The sequence below is a fragment of the Mytilus trossulus genome, chromosome 9 (genome assembly GCF_036588685.1).
Source record: "Mytilus trossulus isolate FHL-02 chromosome 9, PNRI_Mtr1.1.1.hap1, whole genome shotgun sequence".
In the NCBI taxonomy this organism is placed as follows: Eukaryota; Metazoa; Mollusca; class Bivalvia; order Mytilida; family Mytilidae; genus Mytilus; species Mytilus trossulus.
In genome coordinates, this window is record NC_086381.1 from 11,817,137 (window position 1) to 11,841,221 (window position 24,085).

Genomic DNA, 24,085 nt, shown 5'->3' on the forward strand with positions numbered 1-24,085 from the left:
ACGTTCAAACCTATTATTGCGTTGGATAAAAACCACAATTTTTATACGTGTGCATGTAAATGTAGAAGGGTCTAAATACAGCACAAACAACATTTTCCAAAGGACCAAAAAATGAAAAAGTATATTTAAACAAAACGCATTTGACTAACAGGTCGAACAACTGATGTTCTTTAACCCTGCTGACTGCTATTGGCGATTGCCAAATACAATTGATCACAAGATTTAACAAAATGGATCTCCAACGATGTTAGATCTGTAAATTTGCTTTCGCAAACTTTTTTGTTCTTCCCTCGCCGGGATTCAAACCCATGCTACTGAGATATGGTGACACCAAATCGCCTGGCCTGTAGCCGTCCCGCTAGATCACACGACCATCTGGACTTCATATATATATATAAATAGTGTGTGTCGCTTTTTTGATAAACTCTTTACATTTATATTCTTCGATACACAAACCTATTTCACAAAATTGTTACCACAATGACTAAATGTCTCTAAGAATATAAAGATCACTTTTGCATTGCTTTTCCTGTTATTTCATTTCGATGTGTATTTGGAAATTTGAATGATATATTAAATCAGTATCAGATCTATTTGTAATTTTTATCTATTGATGTCGTTGATATGCGTGTGTTTCTTCCGATTTTAGAAATTTGGGCCGTTTCTGGAAATCTACACGACCCTTTATAGCAAAACCGCAATGGACCGGAAGTTTACTGTATGATCCCTGTTTGATCTGCTACCTTGGCAGAGTAAAAGAGCAATGGACGAAATGAACGAAATAGGAATAGGAATGACACCTGAACTGTTTGCTGCTGTATTTACTATTTATTGAAATATATATAGGCCACAATTAACGAAATTTAATATACACTTTTGAACACGGCCGTAATATCCTAATTCCTGCTTCAGAAAATGAAACATTTGACAAATGTCTCATCCTTTTCCCTTTGGCTTTACCACAAAAATTATATTGTTTTTCTATGATTTTTTCAAATTAATTAAGAAAATTAAATATAGTAAGCAGGTAAACTTAATTGATTATTGCTTGATTAACTGGTGCATTAATATGAGGCAGGCATTACCTGTAAATGGGGACGAAGTCTGTATGAATTATTTTTTTGTAACTTAAATATTTGTTAAAAAAAGAAACGGAAATACCGTAACGTTTCCGATTTTGGTTCTGTTGTTAGGGATTTAAGTTGTGACGTTGTTTAAGTTATGACGTCAAATGCAATGTAAACAAAGAAACGCTATCATCAGGTAACGTTTTTTCATATCAAGGAATTATTAAAAATGAAATTTGTATTGCGTTCCTTCCTATTTATAATAGACTGGTAAATATATATTTTACTCAAAGATTCATACAAACAAAACCGGAAAAAAGAAGTGCACTGTAGATTTCTGCGCAAGTCAGGGATTCCAAAACATGACACTTTTTTATTTTATTGAATTTTCTACTGTTATTGGGGACTTCGTCCCCATATTATCGTTTCATATATTTTATACCATTATTAATTTATTATTGCCTTTTACTTTACTTTTAAATAAATATTAAATATCCAGACAAAATCCATCTCTTGAGCCATGTAATACATGATGTATTCACCCAAAGGTTAATTTGAGTCTTAAGCTTGGATAAATCAAGAAGGCTATTTTTATCCTACTTTCACTTTGGTAAATTATAAACAACAATCATGATGACCATGAATATTGAATCATGATGACATTGACAATCAACCTTTTTCCTCATTATTTCCATATTTCAATATAGACAAATGATACATTTACATTAAATGGATATGCTATACAGTATAGTACAATTGAAACAATAAACTGACAATAATGAAATTGACAGTGATACATGATACACTTATACAAAATGTAGCTGCTGAATTGTAACTCTTATGGTCCTTATTATATTTTTCATTTCAGCTCACCTGACCCGAAGGGCCAAGTGAGCTTTTCTCATCACTTGGCGTCAGTCGTCGTCGTCTGTCAACGTCGTCGTCCGTCGTTGTTAGCTTTTACAAAAATCTTCTCCTCTGAAACTACTGGGCCAAATTAAACCAAACTTGGCCACAGTCATCATTAGGGTATCTAGTTTAAAAATTGTGTCCGGTGACCCGGCCAAACAACCAAGATAGCCGCCATGGCTAAAAATAGAACATAGGGGTAAAATGCAGTTTTTGGGTTATAACTCAAAAAACAAAGCATTTAGAGCAAATCTGACATGGAGTAAAATTGTTTATTAGGTAAGGATCTATCTGCCCTGAAAATTTCAGATTGATCCGACAACCTGTTGTTGGGTTGCTGCCCCTGAATTGGTAATTTTAAGGAAATTTTGCCGTTTCTGGTTATTATCTTGAATATTATTACAGATGGAGATAAACTGTAAACAGCAATTATATTCAGCAAAGTGAGATTTACAAATATGTCAACATGACCGAAATGACCAGTTGACCCCTGTAGGAGTTATTGCCCTTTATAGTAAATTTTTAGCCATTTTTCATAAATCTTAGTTATCTTTTACAAAAATCTTCTCCTCTGAAACTACTGGGCCAAATTAATCCAAACTTGGCTACAATCATCTTTGGGGTATATCTAGTTTAAAAAATGTGTGGTGTGACCCGGCCGACCAACCAAGATGGCCGTCACAGCTGAAAATAGAACATAGGGGTAAAATGCAGTATTTGGCTTATAACTCAAAAACCAAAGCATTTAGAGCATATCTGACATGGGGTTGAATTGTTTATCCGGTCTAGATCTATCTGCCCTGAAATTGCCCCTACAGGGTAAGGAGTTATTGTCCTTTATTGTCAATTTTTAACAATTTTCATTAAAATTTGTAAATTTTTACTAACATTTTCTACTGAAACTACTGGACCAAGTTCATTATAGATAGAAATAGTTGTAAGCAGCAAAAATGTTCAGTAAAGTAAGATGAACAAACACATCACCATCACCAAAACACAATTTTGTCATGAATCCATCTGCTTCCTTTGTTTAATAATCCCATAGACCAAGGTGAGCGCAACAGGCTCTTTGGAGCCTCTAGTTGTTATTATTTTGAATATAATTATAGATAAAGATAAACTGTAAACAGCAATAATGTACAGCAAAGTAAGACTTTAAAATAAGTCAACATGACCAAAATGGTCAATTGACCCCCTAAGGAGTTATTGTCCTTTATAGTCAATTTTTAACAATTTTCATAAAATTTGTAAATTTTTACTAACATTTTCCACTGAAACGACTTGGCCAAGTTCATTATAGATAAAAAGGTAAAAAGGAAAATATGGCGTCTGTGACTAGTCGAGGGTATTGACGCTCCGATGTTTTTGTGCTAGTTTGAAGTTTTACAGTTCTGTATATGATTTTTCTTGGACTTTCGAATCTCAAGTAATAATATGTGAGTCTTTCTGAATAATAATTTTGATGCATTTACCAAAGAAAGATACTTTAATAGCCATTTGAAGTTCGGACAAAAGAAAAAAACAATCTAAATATAGATATTGGTAGTGATTTAATTGAGTAAATAAAACTCACGGTATAATAGTCCGAAAACTAGATCGTAAATTGTTTGTAAACAAAGCAAGTTTTATACAATAACTATATATTGTTCATACATTAACATTTAAATATCTCGTAAGCCGAGAATGACGCAACAACAACAAATTACGAGCTTTGTTTCGACAGCTAATGTTGGCAAACTCTCTGCTACACAGGAAAATGATGACTCTGTATTTAATGACTCAACACCTGCAAAACCAAAATCTGCAAAACGCCCGCATACATGTCTCTCTAGCGATGGCGATCATGGTTTATGCATCGAAACCGAATTAAATGAGATAAGGAATTCAATGAAAAACATATTGAAAAAAGAAGACGTTAAAATGATTGTCACTGAAACAGTTACAAGCTTGCTTGCACAAATGAAAAAAGAGATGAAAAAAGAACTTAAAAAAGAAATGATGGTTGAAATTCAAACAAATAAAGAAAAGGTAGAACAGCACTTTAAGTCAGAGGTATCTAGACTTAGTAAAAGAATAGACAGTGTAGAATTTGACAATGCTAATATATTAGAAAAAAATGCAAACCTTCACAAAGAAAACAGGCTTTTGAAAGAAGAGATTGAAAATACGGGTAAACGTGCAACCGAAGCAATGGAATTGTCAAACTGGAATGAACAATACTCAAGGAAAAAAAATATTAAAATATTTGACTTTCCAGAAAAAAAGGGGGAAAGATTGCCTCATAGTTTTTTTCATGAGATAAGTAAACTGGGTGTAAATATTGAACCACCAGAGATTGTAGCAGCACACAGGATACCAGGAAAACACGGCAAACCTAGACCAATTCTTGTGAAATTTATGCGCATGGAATCGAAAATCTCTATTTTGCGAAATCGAAAACTTATAAATGAGAAGTTAGAAGTCCGCATCTCTGACGATGTTACAAAACTGAACCAAGGGCTACTAAATAGACTATACCTGCATGAGGATGTCACCAGTGCGTGGTATTTCAACGGTCACATATATGGCACCGACAGCAAGGGGGATCGGCATCGTTTTGACATTTATGACAACATAAGGCAGAAACTGGGCTCATAAGAATAGGTTCCGTATAATGCGGACCGGTTCTAACATTACAAATTTGTTATACCTTTATTCAAAGTTGTTTATTGTTGTTTATTATTTGTTGATATCTTGTAAAAATGTCATTCTTTTTTATATTGTTTTCAACACCAAAGTTGAAAGTTTGAACCTTTGCATTGTAGCCTGTATATTCAGGGAGTGGCATACCTATTTTATTTATTTTTACGGAATTTAGGGTCTATTTCCGTACTAGTCTTTAATTTTACTATCCGTTTCAAAACTTCCGGTAGAGAATTTAACAAAAACTGCATATTTGAAATACACATTTTTTAATATTTTTGGTAAGAAGTAATCGGTTTTCAAGCTAGTCTTCGATTTAAAAACTTCTGGGCCACTTCACTGATATGAAAAAATACACCGTACACCATCTCCTCTTGGAAATAGAAGTAAAATCTTATCTGTTCTCTGCGAAAATAATGAACCGTTAAAAAATGACTCGTAGACCTATAAATTATAACTGTGAATCTGTCCTAGTACTACTTCAGAGGAATCTCTGCACATAATCGTGAGATTGATAAACAAACACTTATTAAATGAAACCCTTGTCAATACATTTTATCATACAATAAATGTTTAGTTTCACTCTGGATAAATACAATATACATGTAACACTGAAATGAGCTGATGAGAGATGCATGTACATGTACAGTAAAGATGGGGTCAGCAATTTTAATTCAATTGTATATAAAGATGGTTGTTTCGTGTATCAGGATTTAAAGGTGCATGTTTATGGCATATGTATGTGTATATTTGTATGTGTTTTTTTTAAAAATTTTCTTCAATTGTATTATTGCATGTACCTGTGTTGATAAAAATGCTTTGTTGTTATTATGTTGGGTTTTTTTGGGTTTTTTTTCTTTTTTTCGTTACTTTACTTTCTTTTATTTAGCATGGGGATTATAAATTAGCATGTTGACTTTTATTAATATATATGCTATTCTTTGGTATACATTGTCTGAGAATTTGTCTCTCTTAAAAAATAACAATACACAAATTAAAAATTAAAACGTGCAAATTGAGGTACAAATGAAGTTTCCACAGAACTTTTTGATATATCTTTCAGTTTTACTTTAGCACAAAAATATTTGCTCATTTTATTTATACTATGATGCTCTCGACACTTTTTTTGGGGGGGTTGGGGGTAACTCTAAGTAAAAAATTGAAACATTGGGAAAACACTTTTACGTATAGATGCACATGTGTATGGTTTGTGGATACTGTTTGGATATATTGGGGTTATAGATATTTATATTTTTTATTATTTAAGCTATTCTTGTTTAACCACTTGATAATATTATGTTGACTATAACTATTGGTAGTGTAAACTGCAGGGGTTTATCAGAAACAGTTAAAAGAATTGATATATTTACAAAATATAAGGACTTATATGATATAATTATATTAGTAGACACCCATAGCACATCTGAAAAAGAAAAACAATGGCTCCATGAATGGGGATATGTGGGAAAATTTAGTTCTTTTTCTAGTAAAAGTAGAGGGGTAGCTGTTCTTTTCAGAAATACTTTTGAATTTAAAATCCATGGAGAAAACATAGACTTGTCTGGTAATTTTGTTATATTAGATATCACCATTCAGGACTATCGTATAACTTTGGCAGCAATATATGGACCGAATAATGATGAACCAGCCTTTTTTGACAACATAAAAAACAAAATATCCCACTTTGGCAACTCGTCAATTGTAGTCGTGGGTGATTGGAATGTTGTTCAAGATTATGAGATGGACACATTATATTATAGAAATGAAAATAATCCCCAGTCAAAGGCTAAGATACATGAGGTTATGCATGACCTTGATTTATTAGATATATGGCGCCTGCAACACCCTTTTGAAAAGAGGTACTCATGGAGGGGTCCAAATCGCAAACAAAGTCGTTTGGACTACTTCATGATTACCTCTGATATAGAAGCATTTGTAATTTCATCAGATATAGGAATTAGTTATAGATCGGATCATTCTCCAGTACTTATTGATTTAAAATTCTCAAGCCAGATTAGAGGGAAGGGTACATGGAAATTTAATAACAGTCTTTTGAAGGAAACTGAGTTTATTGAAAAAGTTAAAGGGGATATCAAAACTGTCATTGAAGAATATGAGTCTGATCCATCTATTGATATTGAGGCAGAGGACAAACAGTTTAATATAAGCTATCAGCTTTTATGGGATATGATTAAATTGAAAGTTCGTGGATCTGCAATCTCATTTTCGTCTTTCCGGAAGAAGGAACAAAATAATAAAGAAAAAGAATTATTATACAAGATATCATTATTAGATAAAAAACTCATAGAGAATAACTTGCCATCAGTACAACAAGAAAGGGAAGGGTTGGAACTAGAATTAAAATTAATAAGAGAAAAAAATGTTAAAGGGATAATTACAAGAGCAAAGGCAAGATGGCATGTAGAGGGGGAAAAGGGAAGTAACTATTTTTGTAATTTGGAAAAAAAACATTATACAGAAAAAATTATTCCCAAACTTATTCTGGAGGACGAATCTGAGATAACGGATCCATGTATTATTAGAAATGAACAAAAACAATTTTATAAAAAATTGTATACTAGTTCTAACCCATTGTTACTTGAGACTCACAGGAGCACATTTCTTCAGCATGACAATCCTTTTATTACAAAACCTATTGAGGAAGAGGTGAAATCATGTGAAGGACCTTTATCAGTACAGGAATGTCTGTCTTCTCTTAAACATATGAAGAACTCTAAATCACCTGGTATAGATGGATTCACTGTTGAGTTTTATAAATTTTTCTGGAATGATATTAAATTTCCACTAGTAAGATGTTTAAATGAGGCTTTAGAGTATGGAAAGTTCTCTATCACTCAAAGACAGGGACTCATTACCTGTATACCAAAGGAGGGTAAGTCAAAGTTTTATCTTAAGAACTGGCGACCTATCACACTGCTGTGTGTAGACTATAAGATAGCTACAGCCAGTCTAGCAAATAGATTTAAAAAGGTCTTGGTAAATATAATTAGTCAAACACAAAAAGGTTTTCTTAAAGGTAGGTATATTGGTGAATGTACTAGATTTATTTATGATCTAATGGAAAAGATGGAAGAAGACGACATTCCTGGACTTTTACTTTTAGTCGATTTTGAAAAAGCTTTCGACACAGTCGAATGGTCTTTCATATATGAGGCTTTGCAGTTTTATGGATTTGACCATACATTTATAAATTGGATTAAGGCTTGCTACTGTGATGCTTCTAGTGCTGTGTTGAATAATGGTTATATTTCAGATTTTTTTTCATTAAAAAGGGGGGTCCGTCAAGGGGATCCTCTGTCTCCTTACCTTTTTATTTTAGTGCTAGAATTACTAAGTGCAGCTATTAAAAATGACCCTGAGGTTGCAGGTGTAACAATTAATGACTCTGAATTTCTGTTGAGTCAATACGCGGATGATTCTTCCGTAGTCCTGGATGGTAACCAAAAATCCCTAAATCAGTGTTTATACTTGTTTGATAAATTTTCAGAATGTGCTGGACTTAGGTGTAATGTTGACAAAACCGAAGCCGTATGGATTGGGTCAAAAAAGGGTAGTATGGAAAAACTTTTGCCAGAAAAAAATCTTGTTTGGAACCATTCTGGGAGGTTTAAACTACTAGGTATATGGTTTGAACTTGCTAAAATGGATAAAACTCTATGTAATTTTACAGCCAAGATAAACAGTATCAAGTCATTACTCAATACTTGGGCTTATAGAGAACTGACATATATTGGGAGGGTTGTAGTTATTAAGACTTTAGCACTTCCCATTTTGGTCCAAGTTCTGACTGTCCTTCCTAACCCCCCAGAAGGGGTTTTGAGGGAGATTCAGAATATATTTTTTAACTTTCTATGGAAAGGAAAACCTGATAAAGTGAAAAGGGCAGTGATAATGTCCGAACACTGTGATGGTGGTCTTAAGATGCCCAATATTTATTATTTTTGCTATAGTGTAAAAATGTCTTGGCTGTATAAATTATTAGATCCCCAAAACTACTCTCCTTGGAAAGTCTTGCTACTTAGTTATATACAAAAATTTGGGGGGGACAAGATTTTACACTTAAGTCAGGAAGGTTTACTTTATTTAGCAGAAAAAGTTAATCCATTTTGGCATGATATCCTGGTAAATTTTTCCAAGTTAAAAAATAAGCTTAAAGCTGAAAACAATACTGAAATTTTGACCCAGTCCATATGGCTGAATCCAAACATCAAAATAGATGGCAAGATGATTTTGAGGTTCAAATATGTTGAAAATAGTATATTCTTCATTAATGATCTTATGTCAGATAAAAATACATTATTCTCATATGATGAATTTAAAAAAAAGTATGATATCAATACTAACTTTGTAGAATTTTATAGTATTTTAAGTGCGATTCCAAAGAGATGGAAAAGTATGATAGAAGGTAGTTCAAAACTGGAAATTATTGAAAATAAATTAATAGATAAAGTTAAAAAGGAACCAAAATGTTGTAAATTTTTCTATACATTATTTTTGGAGGATAATAAAGTGTTATCTTTATCTTCCCGTGAAAAATGGGATAGAGATTTAGATATGCAGATTGAGGATTGGAATGCTATTTATTCCATGCCCTTCATCATAACCAGAAACTCTTTTCTGCAAAACTTCCAATTTAAGATTGTTCATAGGATTCTACCATGTAATTCATTTTTATTGAAATGTAAATTAAAAGAAACTGAACTTTGTACTTTTTGTTCAGAAATTAAAGAAAATATTTTTCACATTTTTTGGGAATGTAATGTATCACAAAACTTCTGGCTATCCGTTATAGATTGGATTAAATATTATGGCATTCTTCTGCCTTTCAGTGCAAAAGAAATCATTTTAGGTGTGTCTGAGGATTTTGTCAACAGTAAAATAGTTAACAATATTTTGTTGTATTTCAAATATTATATATACAAATGTAGATGTAAGAACATATTCCCCACAAAATGTGGTGGGGTAGAATATTTAAAATATTGGATTAATATAGAAAAATACTCTGTATGTTTCTTAACCCCTGTACAAAAAGTAAAAATGGATCAGAAGTGGCATTTGTTAGAAGCAGCTTTTATTTAATTTATTTGATTAATTAACAAAATCTTTTTGTAATATTTATATCTATATCTTATTATATCCATAGGACTTAATTGATTTATCAAGTATTACTTTATTTTTAAAAATGTGTATCGAATACTGTAGTATGTAATTTCACATGTTTCATCATCAAAAATAAAATAATTACAAAAAAAAGTTCATTATAGATATAGATAATTGTAAGCAGCAAGAATGTTCAGTAAAGTAGTACAAACACATCACCATCACCAAAATGCAATTTTGTCATGAATCTATCTGCGTCCTTTGTTTAATATTCACAAAGAACAAGGTGAGCGACACAGGCTCTTTAGAGCCTCTAGTTTGTTTTGTGGGGTCTGCAAATTTTCCAAAAATATCTAAAGGTTATAAGAGCTAAAGTTTCTAAGTGACAAAGCTAAATAGATTACAGAAATAAATACTCCATTTACCATTTGTTGGTAGACCATGATCCTCATTATTAGACTTTTTGGGCATTTGATTTATTTCTCAGGTTTCCAATGTGCGAAATTTAGTCAAATTTGTCTTACTCACTCAATTGTGTCATTTGAGAATTTGCCTTTCTCCTAGCACTCTTATTGAAAACTTTTGTAGAAGATAATATCATACAATGTAGTAACCTTATTTATCCTTATTAGATGCTGCAGCATCAGCAGGCAATGGGAGGTTTTATGTTCCCTGGAGAATCAGATGAAGATGACGATGAAGAAAATGAGGAAGAAATCCAAAGTAATATAATTATACCTAAGTCCTACATTATTTTATGAGTAATTTGGGAAAATAATGTCATTTAATATATATTTCAAACCAGTGAAAAGACAATTTGTATATTACCCTTAACATTAATGAGACAGCCCCCTAATAAAACAGTATGAGCATTAGATGTGACATCATTATTGTTTGACTGACTGTTGGTTTCTTAATGTCAAGTGGTTAATATCTTTTTACATGTTTAATAATTTAAAAAGCAATACAAAAAAGAAGGTCCTTTATATTATAGAGGTGGTCTGAAGTGAAGTCTGAAGGCCAGGAAATTTGTACATTCTGACATTCAAACAGACACCCCACTTTGGCGCAGCCAGTCTGAAGAAAACCAAAGTGCCTATATATCTAATCCCCAGTCATCCTTTGAAAGACCTCATTAGTTAACTGACAATGAAACTCCTACAATATTGTACTGTATATAAAAAACTGAAAATTTCAAACTCTACTTTGTGTGTGCTAAAAATGCAATTACAGTAGAAGCAGAAAATGTGAGAGATAATGATTGATATATGAATCTGTTCCAATGATTGTTTAAAACAAATGATTTGGATTTAAATATTTATTTTTAGTAATCAGCTGATATATTTTTTTTTCTGAATTTTCAGATAATCCAAAGAAAAGAATATTATGGGCAGCAGAAAACAATCATTTAGACATAGCAGAATCAATTTTACAGTCTGACCCAGAATTAATCAAATCTTGTGACGATGACATGTATACTCCACTACATAGAGCATGCTATAATGGTCATGTTGATATGGTTAAGGTGAGAAAAACATGAAAAAATGAAATAAAAGACCTTGGCCTTGGGATTAAATTATTATTTGGATATATATTCATTACCGTTTTTAATCCCAAGGTCCAGGCAAATTAAACATAAAATACAAAAATGGAATAAACCAAGGGCATATTAAGTTTTTAGAGAAGAAATTACCATCCATTGTTTTTTTTCTCTTTTCTGAAAGAACATCACCAGTCTGAACTAAATTTAAAATCTTAAAATGTTTTTTAATATCCTTAATGATATATCTACACTTATTTCTTTTTCCATCAGATGAGAGAAATGACACTGAAATTATCAACTATAGGTAATGGTATGGCCTTCAACAATGAGCAAAGCCCATACCACATATACTGCCATGAAAAGCCCCCAAATGACAAATGAAAAACAATTCGAAAGAGAAATCTAATGGCATAATTTGTGTACAAAATATGAAAGAAAAACAAATATGTAACACAGCATCAAACCACAATCATCACATTACAGGCTCCAGACTTTTGACAGGCACATACATACAGAATGTGGTGGATTTGTATATATACAATATTTAAAGTGAATAAATTCAACAGAGGCTCTCAAAGATGTATATATATTTTTACTCTTTTACAGTTGCTGATAAGAAATAATGCAGATATTAATGCTAAGACATCAGATGGATGGCAACCGATACACAGTGCTGCACGATGGAATCAGTCAGAAGTTATTAAAGTTTTACTAGAACATAATACAGATATTAACTCACAGACAAATGGTGGTCAAACACCGCTGCATCTATCCTCCTCATGTAAAGATACTCGGGAAACATTGACATTGTTATTATCCAATCCAAACACAGATAGGACTATTTTAAACAATCTTGGTGAAACAGCAGAGACAATTTGTAAACGGACAAGTGCGCTCTGTAAATTATATGAGGAAATAAAAACGTAGAATGTATGATAATTTACTCCAAAATCTTAACAGATAATACTATTGATATGTGTCTGTAGAATTATTGATTTATAGCCAGGAGCTGAACATTTCAGTTTCAACCAGTTGTGGATTCAGCGGGAAAGGGGAGTTGGGTTCAGTTGTTATAACACAACCTATTTTTGGGACAATCAATGCATTTAAATGGGGACATATATTTGGACCTGCCTCTTCTTGTTTGAATATGACTGGATATGCACGTGCAAATTATAGGTATATTGCAATCACTTACTGCCTCTTGTTCACATCATACTGCAACATTTAAACACAAACAAAATATACATGAAATAATATATAATCAATTGTGCGATAAAAGTTGTTTTTGATCTGACATGATATTGTGGTATTAATAATATCCTAAACTTACCACATAGATTTGTCCAAGTCTTTAAGGCAGTTTTGTAACAATGACATACCACTGCTGTTACTAGCTATGGCAGTGTTCCAACTCTGGCATACCACTGCTATTACTTATCATGGCAATGTTCAAACTAAGGCATACCACTGAAATAACTAGTTGTGGTAGTTTTCTAACTAAGGCACATCACTGGAGTTACTAGTTAATGTAGTGTTCTTACTGAGGCAGACCACCTCTATTACTAGTTGTATTCCTACTTTGATATACCACTGCTGTTTCTAGATGTGGTAGATATATATCTTTTTTCCAAAAGCTCAACATAGAGATAGTAATCTGCTGGCAGAGGCGTTAGCTTATTTCTTACAAGCTTAATATTTCACAGGGTAGAATACCTGGATCTTTCATAATTTGTATATATATGCCTTATATTATGAAGTTTCTGTCTGCCATATGTTCATTGTCCTCATTTATGGTTCAGTGACTACTTAAAAAAAAAACGTATTTTTAATTTCTCTCTTATTATGAGAAATAGGATAACTATATTTGGAATGTGACTTCTTTGCAAGGTCCTCTATAAGCCCGTCAAGACAGTTTTTACTTGATCTTGATCTCATTTCATGGATCAGTTAACCATGTTAAGATTTAGTGTTCAAATCTATATCTTAGATAGTATAAGTAATAGGTCAATGTTCAGTGAGGAATGATTTTAAGGTGTACCAGTCCAACTGACAGGTGTCATCTGACCTTGGCCTCGTTTTCATAGTTCAATTAAAGCTAAGTTTTTATGTTTTGGTCTATTTTTCATACTGTATGCAATAGGTATACTATGTTTGGCGTATGGAATGATTGTAAGATAAACATGTCTGTCTGGCAGGGCTCATCTGATCTTGACCTTATTTTCATGGTACATGTTACGTTTTCCTGATAAACTTTGTTTCTTAGATATGGAAAAGGTCAACTACATGTATATTTAAAGCATATTTGATATGCAATGATTGTTAGTTGTACATGCATTCCGAGTTTGGTTTATCCGACCTTTGACACCATTTTCTTGGATTATGTTAAGTTTATGTGATAGTTGTAGAAAAGCTTTATATTTAGAACTATCAACATAATATCAATGGTTAGTAAAGAAGGCAAGACATTTCAGGATATTTGCTCTTGTTTATCTAAGGCATACCACTGCTATTACTAGATGTGGCGTTGTTCTTACTAAGTCAGACTATGGCTACTAGTTGTTGCAGTGTTCTAACTCGTGCAGACCACGTCTTGTACTAGTACTGGCAGAGTTTTAACTAAGGTGTACCATCTCTTATTAGTTATGGGAGTGTTTTAACTTTTGTATATAAGTTACAACTATTGTTAATTAAGAAATTATTAGGAGGCTTTTATGAATGCGAAAAAATCAACTGAATAAGTATTGCAATAACAAGAACTCGCATTTTGATATCTGATAGTCATCAAACATATATACATAAGAAGAGTTTCCCAATATTGCAATAATTAATCAATTCTTAACAAATCATAATAATAAATGCACAAAATAATTTCTGAATTTACAGTATGTAGTCTACCAGCTGTTACTAGTTATAGCAATGTTCTAATCATGGCTGTTTTACTGGTATTGATAGTTGTGACAGTGTTACTAGTAACTAGAGGCAACAGTAGTAACAGCTGTTCAGAAGTCATAAATCGTTTTAGAGAAAACAAATCCAGGTTGAAAACTAAAACTGAGGGAAACAACAATTATAAGAGGAAAACAACAGAAACACTGAAGTGAAAAAACAAAACAGCAATGCTATAAGGTAACAACTGCTATTGAATTTTTAATCAGTAGGGTACTATGAGTTGCCATGCCATACTCACAGAAATGCTTGTTGTGAATTGTTTTTAAATTGGACGATTAGTTTTCTCAATTGAATTGTTTCATTTTTTTTCATGTTGGGGCCTTTTATATCGGACCATACGATATGGGTGTTTCGGATGGTCGAATGCTGTATGGTTGCCTATACCCACTTCATTTGAACTTTGATGAATAGTTGTCTCGTTGGCAATCATACCATATCTCCTGATATATATATATGTCATATTTGGTATATTTCTACATATATTTCATAAAGTAAAAGACATGGATGCGCCGTACCTTCTATGAAGATACCTTATGTTTTGAAGTATTGTGAAAAATGACTCTTTGTGAGTAATAGGATAACTATGTTTAGAATATGGTTTCCTTGCAAGATCTAACTGTCTTTTATACAGGGGTTACCTAACCTTGACCTTAGTCCATGGCTAAGTTTTCATGGTCAAGTCAGTATCGTAGATACTACTAGCAATTGGTTTACTCTATTTGGTGTATAAATTATTGTAAGGTGTACATGTCCAATGCCATGACAATGGCAGCTTTCATAGGAACTCAAGCTCAATTTGTTGGTTCATTTGACAACATTTAGTTTTGTGTGGATTGGTCGAGTTCTTAGATACATAAGTTATGGGCCACTATAGTTTGTGTACAAGGTTGACTTTGACTACTCATGAGGGTTTGCAAAGTCAGTATTTTGTTTGGAATGATTGTAAGGTGTAAATGTCTGTCTGACAGGTTTCATATAACCTTGGCATCATTTTTATGGTTCATTGATTATTGTTAAGATTTTTAGGTTTGATCTGTTTCTCAGGTACTATAAGCGAGAGCTCAATTATGTTTGGTGTATGTATTTCATTTATTTTGAATATACGCTGTAAATGTATGATTAGTTTCAATGTACATTCTGTTCCCGTTTGGGTTCTTTTGTCAGACCTGACTACATGCGTTGGCATTGGAGAATTTTCATAAAATTATTGTCTCATTCCCAATTATGAACGGACATAAATGCGGGGTTAAACACAATGAGACAAAAAAAACTTAAAAATATCTAGAGGGCAAACAAGTCTTCAACAACAAGCAGGCGTCTATACAATATGTTAAGATTTTAATTCTTTTTGTTAGTTCCCTTTGTAGATATTGATAAACCTATTAATATGTATATTATCTTTAGAATTATTTTTTTGTGTGCAATTTTGGTGCCTGTTTAAACTTACTATACAGTCGATGATGGATTTTGCTTATTTCAAAGGCTGTACAACTAACTATAGTTCAACTCCCTTTTTGGTCTCGGATGGAGAGATGTCTCATTGGAATTGTACCTCATCTTCTTATTTAAATATAATGATAATAATCAGACGTGAGATTTGTATTTATTAAATACTTCTGACAATAACGAATACGATACCGTAACTACAAACAAATATGAAATAATGTAGTCCTGTTTTATTCCATCAATTTTTATTAAAAACACATAATACGTATTGCATAAAGGTTTTGCAAAACAATGCATGTAATAATACGAATTCCTGAGATGAGTCTAGGATTCGTATAGTAAGACGATGCTATCAATCCAAAAAAATTATTCGCAATGCAAAGCCCGAAAAAATAACATTAGCACCTTATTATCCAATAAAAAATCCAGAAAATGTACTGAAATACCCGTGGACATAAAATGGTCTCTGTCCGTAGTTTTTGTTCTTTTCCATCCACACACGATCCCCCTTCTTCAGATTGAGAATGACTGCATTCATAGCGTGATTCCAGTTTCCTTTCCGAGCATCAGGATATACGAGCATTTTATAAGTGTCGTTAACTTTCAGGAAGGCTTCTAACGCAGACCCAGACTTAGTTAAAATTGAACACATAAATACGTAAGATCCAGAAAACGGAGCGGTGAAAACGGATGTTAAACGATTGAAAGCATTCCCTTCATTAGATGTGACTCCCAAAAATTTTATTGTCGCCCCAGGATCAACATTGGATTGACTGTGTGCAAAAGCCGAAAACGCAACAATTGGTCTTTTAACTGGAACAGAAAAGCGCTTTTCTAATGAAGTGATGTCACTCATAATTTTGTCCTGGTTCAATTTGATTTTAATTTGATTTTTATCATACAGATCTAGTCTTTTTTCTTGAGAAGTAAGTTTGTCGATAAGTGTTTTATGTTCCAATTTAAGCCGGTCTTGATTCTTCGTGATACGTGTTATCTTTTTAGACGGAATAACAACTTCAAGGTTTTTAAGCACAGATTTAATTTCGTCGATTTTCGACTCATGTGTCTCCAGTTGTCTTTCTCGCTGTCGAAGTTTCTTTTCTAATCGAGCTGTTTTCATCTCACACATCTCTTTCTGTGAATTGACGACAAATTCTATGGTTTTGAACCAGTTAAAATCTTCACCCCGTTTCTTCACAGTAGGGTTATCTGATATTAACCTTTCATCTTTTCCTATCTCAATTTTTTCGGAGAAATATAGCTGAATCACACTTAACAAGGTTAAAGCAATTATCATATAATTATTAACCATTTCAAGATTTAAGGCGTCAGTTGCTTCAATTGCTATGTTAGTTTAAAAGTGCTTCTGAAAATTTAAAATCAATGTACATATGTTACATGGTTATAGTAATAAAAAACACTAATTGTATATTTGCATGTCGTCTACATACAATATTCGTGCAGCGTCGTAAAATGTTTTTTTTTACCCTGCACAATTTATTTAATTTAATTCAATACTGCAATTTAACATTGAACTTTAACGTATATTTTTTTGAAATTTTCTCGTTGATTTTGTATTTCAAGCGAAATTAAATGACTTTTAAACGTGGACCTAAATAAGGACATTATGTTTGATACATTAGTTAGTGACATACATTTTGAAAAATCAAACATGAAAAAATATGAGAGTGAAACTGCAATATATATCAAGTACTTTTGAGGATGTTATTTACATCCTGATTATATCTTTTATTTTTGCTACATATGTATTCATTAATGAATATCCTCCATTTCTATCATTTACCCACATATTGACAGAAGTTCAAATGTATGAATGATTATCTCCTATATTAGTGAAATATCTCATTTTGCATTTACCATACTATCATGGTGTAAATCATATACCTAATCCGACTAACACCCTCAGGTGAGTATCTAATCATTTACCCTCAGATGTTTATCGAATAATTGACTCTTAGGTGTGTATCGAATAATTTATCCTCAGGTATGTATCGAATCATTTACCCTCGGGTGTGTATCGAATCATTTACCCTCGGGTGTGTATCGAATCATTTACCCTCGGGTGTGTATCGAATCATTTACCCTCGGGTGTGTATCGAATCATTTACTCTCGGGTGTGTATCGAATCATTTACCCTCGGGTGTGTATCGAATCATTTACCCTTGGGTGTGTATCGAATCATTTACCCTCGGGTGTGTATCGAATCATTTACTCTCGGGTGTGTATCGAATCATTTACTCTCGGGTGTGTATCGAATCATTTACTCTCGGGTGTGTATCGAATCATTTACCCTCGGGTGTGTATCGAATCATTTACCCTCGGGTGTGTATCGAATCATTTACTCTCGGGTGTGTATCGAATCATTTACCCTCGGGTGTGTATCTAATCATTTACTCTCGGGTGTGTATCGAATCATTTACCCTCGGGTGTGTATCGAATCATTTACCCTCGGGTGTGTATCGAATCATTTACCCTCGGGTGTGTATCGAATTATTTACCCTCGGGTGTGTATCGAATCATTTACCCTCGGGTGTGTATCGAATCATTTACCCTCGGGTGTGTATCGAATCATTTACCCTCGGGTGTGTATCGAATCATTTACCCTCGGGTGTGTATCGAATCATTTACCCTCGGGTGTGTATCTAATCATTTACCCTCGGGTGTGTATCGAATCATTTACTCTCGGGTGTGTATCGAATCATTTACTCTCGGGTGTGTATCGAATCATTTACCCTCGGGTGTGTATCGAATCATTTACCCTCGGGTGTGTATCGAATCATTTACTCTCGGGTGTGTATCGAATCATTTACCCTCGGGTGTGTATCTAATCATTTACTCTCGGGTGTGTATCGAATCATTTACTCTCGGGTGTGTATCGAATCATTTACCCTCGGGTGTGTATCGAATCATTCACCCTCGGGTGTGTATCGAATCATTTACCCTCGGGTGTGTATCTAATCATTTACTCTCGGGTGGGTATCGAATCATTTACCCTCGGGTGTGTATCGAATCATTTACCCTCGGGTGTGTATCGAATCATTTACCCTCGGGTGTGTATCGAATCATTTACTCTCGGGTGTGTATCGAATCATTTACCCTCGGGTGTGTATCGAATCATTTACCCTCGGGTGTGTATCGAATCATTTACCCTCGGGTGTGTATCGAATCATTTACCCTCGGGTGTGTATCGAATCATTTACCCTCGGGTGTGTATCGAATCATTTACCCTCAGGTATGTATCGAATCATTTACTCTCGGGTGGGTATCGAATCATTTACTCTCGGGTGGGTATCGAATCATTTACCCTCAGGTGTGTATCGAATCATTTACCCTCAGGTATGTATCGAATCATTTACCCTCGGGTGTGTATCTAATCATTTACTCTCGGGTGGGTATCGAATCATTTACCCTCAGGTGTGTATCGAATCATTTACCCTCGGGTGTGTATCTAATCATTTACCCTCAGGTGTGTATCTTATCATTTTCTTTAAACAGATTCAGTAGCATATACTCTAGTAGCATTGTGATGTTCATAGAACCTTCACAATTTTGTTTCTAAAATCAGATAAGATATAAAGATTATATAATTAAAAGTAAAATCACAAAAATATTTAATTCCGAGGAAAATTCTAAAATGAAAGTCCTTAATTAAATAGCAAAATCAAAAGCTTAAACGCATCAACCGAATGGATAACAACTATAATATTCTTGACTATTATTTTTAAAAACCTCCGAAAGAATTACACATATTTTCATAATAATAATAAAATTGAGAATGAAAACAGGGAATATGTCAAAGAGACAACAACCTAACCAAAGATTGGATGACATGAACATCCCAAAAAGTTAATTTGGCCTATACCTACTTAAAAAAATGTGGTTCGGCAATATTTCTCCGAAAAACTTGAGAAAAGAAAATATGACAGGTTATTGACGGATAAGCATAGTGTTAGGAAAAGGGGTGAAGAGTTTAACTGGACCAAAACCATAGAATTTAATGTCAATTCACAGAAAGAGATGTGTGAAATGAAAACTGCTCGATTGAATATATAGAGAACATGTCAACGAGACAACAACCAGACCAAATAGCAGACAACATAAATATCACTAAAGGTTTATTGGCTTATACCTAATTAAAAAAAAGAGATAACGGAACATAAACTACAGTTGCCAGCATTTATAACCAATCAAGTTTTCGTTATACTTCCGTTACATGTATAATCAGTGAAAGGGTTACGGAAATTGTAACTTATAAAAAAGTATTACGGAAAAGGAAACAAAGCTATATTGAAAACAGAAATAATGATATATTTAACCACACTTTTCATTCTGACATATAAACGTAAATTAAAGTATGGCGAATAACACCGATTATGTCGAGGTTCTTTATGATCAGAACTACTCCACTGTCGCTTTAAGCAGTACCATTCTGACAATTATCGGAGGGATCGTTGGTATCCTAGGAAATGGTTCAGTCATTATATGTTACTTCTTTCGTATTCAGGAAAGAGGAGAGCGTTATTTTATTCCGGTGTTAGCAGTTGTAGATTTAGTTGCTTGTATAACAAGTTCTATTTTCTACGTTATGGATAATACATTTTTCTTCAATTATCCCAATGATTTGATGTGTCGTATTCTAATATTTTTGCAGCTGCTTGTGCCAGCGATATCCGCAAGTTTATTACTGATAATTAGTATTCAAAGATATCTGTTAGTTTGCAAGCCTCACGGACCAAGGATGACATTACGTTGGAAGAGGATTTCGATTGGTGTTGCAAGCTTGTTTACTCTGACTTACTCTGCACCGGTTCTTGCAATATCTGGAATTAAAACATCATACGAAACTTTTCAGAATTATACAGTACAAATTAAAGTCTGTAAATTTTCAACAGCAGAAACTTCAGCTATGACAACAGCGTACTTCGGGTTTCTTCTTCTGTTAACGATTATCAGTATTATGATAACCATCAGTTTGTTCATACCTGTTTTGAAAAAGATACAACTCTCCTTTCTAGGGAAATTCAGAAGAACACATCGGAATACGCTACCTGATGATGATTCGGTTCCAAAAAAAAATATAGAACTTAGAAGATACAAAAGGAAAAATCCAGAAATTCAGATTCAGAAAAACTCTAGCTCAAATCCAAGCATCAATACAGCCTCTACTTTGAAAGATGATCTGGATATAAATAAACCAGTAAATACTTTCACAACCGAGGACAGCGAAAGAACAAGAAAGGAAAAGGCAACAAGAAAAATAACAATTATGCTTTTTGTCATCATTGCTGCTTATGTTATATCTTATATTCCTTCTTTAATCACTTTAATTGTAGTATATGCTGATGGCGATCTTAATATCGGTTCTATATCCAGGGAGTCAGCATTTGTTTTTATTTACTTTGCGCGTTTTGTGTTTCTAAACCACATTGTCAATCCTTTTATATACAGTTACTTCGATGAGAAGTTTAGAACAGAATTGAAAAAGTTATTAAAATAGATAACGGATGCTGGATAGTACAAAATGATAAATAAAATGTAAAGACACAGCTAAATTGACAAAGTGACTTAAATTATTGTATATGAAACAAGTCACATTGTGTTCACATTGACTTAAACTCGGTAATGTTTTAATGTAACTTACATTTACACGTAAAACTAAACTAAGTACGTTCCTCAAGGTTAGACAAAACGCGCGTCTGGCGTATATACAAAATTTAGTCCTGGTATCTATATTGAGTTTAATTACGTAATTATTATACATCAAGGAATATGTGTGTCTGGATAAGAAACCATCTCCGGCCGTCAGGCCTGAGGGGCTTACATTTGGTGATAAAGCCTATTTTTAAAATAATTGATGATCAAATGAAAAAGAACGTATTGCATATTTATTGATATTATTAAACCATGATTTAAATGATTTTGTTTAATGAAACCCTGCTAGTAACTTTACTTTGACTATCTTCGTTCAAACTTTAACAAGTGAGTAGATTTTACAAATGTCAAAAGTTTCAGCTTTGCATATTCCCGTCAAATATATGTGCTAACATGGATTAGCGGTTCAAGGTTGACCGTTTCGTGCATTCCTAATACAAAAAAGGACCATCATGCTCCTTGTATGAAGTTATAAATACGGATGAGTATAAGATGGACGACATTTTGAGTCACGCGTTGGATTAGGTAGAAGAGACTTAAAATAAAGGTAATACTATAACCCAAAGCACTTAACTGTATCAGTTAAATAAATGTAATCATGAATGTATGTTCTATCTTAATAAACAAACATTCATATTCGGACATACTGAGAGATTGTGTGAAAATAATTTCGGACTCCGATAAAAAAAAATCCAAACATTACCAACCCTGCCCCATTGAAAATAAATGACTGTTCACTTGAAATAGAGACATATGACTTGGATAAAAAAAACACCTTTAAATCCAAAAAGGATTTTATAATTCTTAAACACAAAATGCATTATACTTTTATATATATAGAGGATGCCAGGCCTTAAAATTTTTCCTACTTGACATGCAAGTCTGTACTCCATTTTTGTCCATTTGTTAGGATGAACCTAAAACCAGGTGTATAGATGTGAACACATTTAATGTGAAACAAATGTATATTACATTAAACTAATTGTAATATGTTTACTGTACATAGCGTTTGGTGTGAACACGGCCTAGGTTTCAAGAGATTCAATATCACTGCTTATTTTAGTGAAGGTTTTTAAACTGGTGTTAGGTGACTGACCTCCTTACTGTCATCGTTCACGGTGAACTCTGTTCATTGTGTCATAGAGGGAACATTTCTAACAATAAAATTGAAGGTGAAAATATTGCTGAGAGATGTCAGGCATGTGGTTGGCTAATTTAAAAATTAATTTATAAATTTACAATTACTTTGCTAATCTAATGAAAGCAATACCATTGCATTTGCTCCTCAATCGAAAAGTTACTACCGACCAATCTTAAAAGTAATCATAATTACAGTACATCATACTGTATAATGTAATATGAGAGTTAAGCGACATAAAAACAAACATAAAAAGAAACGCTTATTTGTGTGAAAAAAATGTGTTTTTTTATATAAATAATGTAGAAACAGTATAAATTATATGTGATTTAGAACTTAGATCAGGAGCAGTGTAACATTGGTACTGAATCTGGTTCCTTCTCTAAAAAGGAACACAGAAGGACCATTATATGGCATCAATGGCAAAGGAAGAGAGGCATGATAGCATAATATTTTTTTTTTTATGTATTTTTAAAAGGTGTTATTTAAAACTTCAAATTCAAATTTTATGACAACCAATACATGAGCTTGGTCAATGGGTGATAAAAATGAATCGTACCAATTGCAATTGCATGAACTATTTGACAGTGGAATTAACAAAAAAAGAATGAATCAATAACTCAATCAATCAATTTGAAAGATGTAAAATTATTGCAAATAATCATATGTCGTGTGTTATTATTTTGTTTATATACAGAAACAGTAATAGCTTGTACAATTGTTTTTGAGAAAAATATAATAACTTGTACAACTCACTATCATTGAGATTTACCGGTATTTGTTTCTTTCTTCTGTCTGTCTGTCTGTCTAACTGTCTGTCTCTTGCTAGTATTTTGCTTGTGAAAAATAGAAATATGTGTGAATAGTCATGTGAGTATGGACTTTCCGAATTGATTTTCCTCTGAGTTCAGTATTTTTGTGATTTTACTTCTTATTGTATCGCAATGACTACTTGTTTGTATATTTACAATAACCCCATACACATGTTGAAGTTACAAAGGCAACGTTAGTTACAGTGCGTTAAATCACAAATCCTTGACATCACAAGACTGTCTGCATAAAATCTAAAACACTTCACCCCAAAAAAAATTCATAAGAAAAAGGCTGTACCCAGTCAGGAATATGACAGTTTTGTCCATTTGTTTGATGTGTTTGAGCTTTAGATTTTTCCAATTGATATAGGACTTTTCGTTTTTAATTTTCCTCGAAGATCACTATTTTTTTTATTTTACTTCTCTTTTCACCATTCAATTAAATTTACACACGAAACAATGGAGAAAAAGAACTTCCTTGATACTACGAGTTGTATCCGGAATGGAATTATTATAGCAGATCCTCATACGAAGGAAACGAACAACCATCAATTTCTCTCTTCTCAAAGTTGCCATCCTAAACACTGCTCCTGTGGTATCCCGTTGAGCTAGGTATTGCGAATCAAGAGAATATGCTCAACTGAAAATAAGCAAAATGCTAGTCTAAGATAACTATGTAAGCATTTAGTTGTTCGAGGATAAAATAAAAATAGCCCTGATACAGCTATCAAAAGAGCAATCA

At 33.0% G+C, this 24,085-nt stretch overlaps 2 protein-coding genes across 2 annotated transcripts; one reads left to right on the plus strand and one right to left on the minus strand.

Annotated features, from left to right (window-relative positions):
• The first annotated feature begins 676 nt into the window (after nt 1-676).
• LOC134683587 (ankyrin repeat domain-containing protein 49-like) lies at nt 677-12,255 on the plus strand. Its single transcript, XM_063542894.1, has 4 exons — nt 677-817; nt 10,412-10,502; nt 11,144-11,304; nt 11,929-12,255. Exons 1-4 carry the CDS (start codon nt 764-766, stop codon nt 12,247-12,249), a joined length of 627 nt encoding a protein of 208 aa, XP_063398964.1. The 5' UTR covers nt 677-763; the 3' UTR covers nt 12,250-12,255.
• A 3,850-nt stretch (nt 12,256-16,105) lies between these two features.
• Nucleotides 16,106-17,063, minus strand: LOC134683588 (uncharacterized). The gene has a single exon (XM_063542895.1). It carries the CDS (start codon nt 17,030-17,032, stop codon nt 16,130-16,132), a length of 903 nt encoding a protein of 300 aa, XP_063398965.1. The 5' UTR covers nt 17,033-17,063; the 3' UTR covers nt 16,106-16,129.
• Between the last annotated feature and the right edge of the window lie 7,022 nt (nt 17,064-24,085).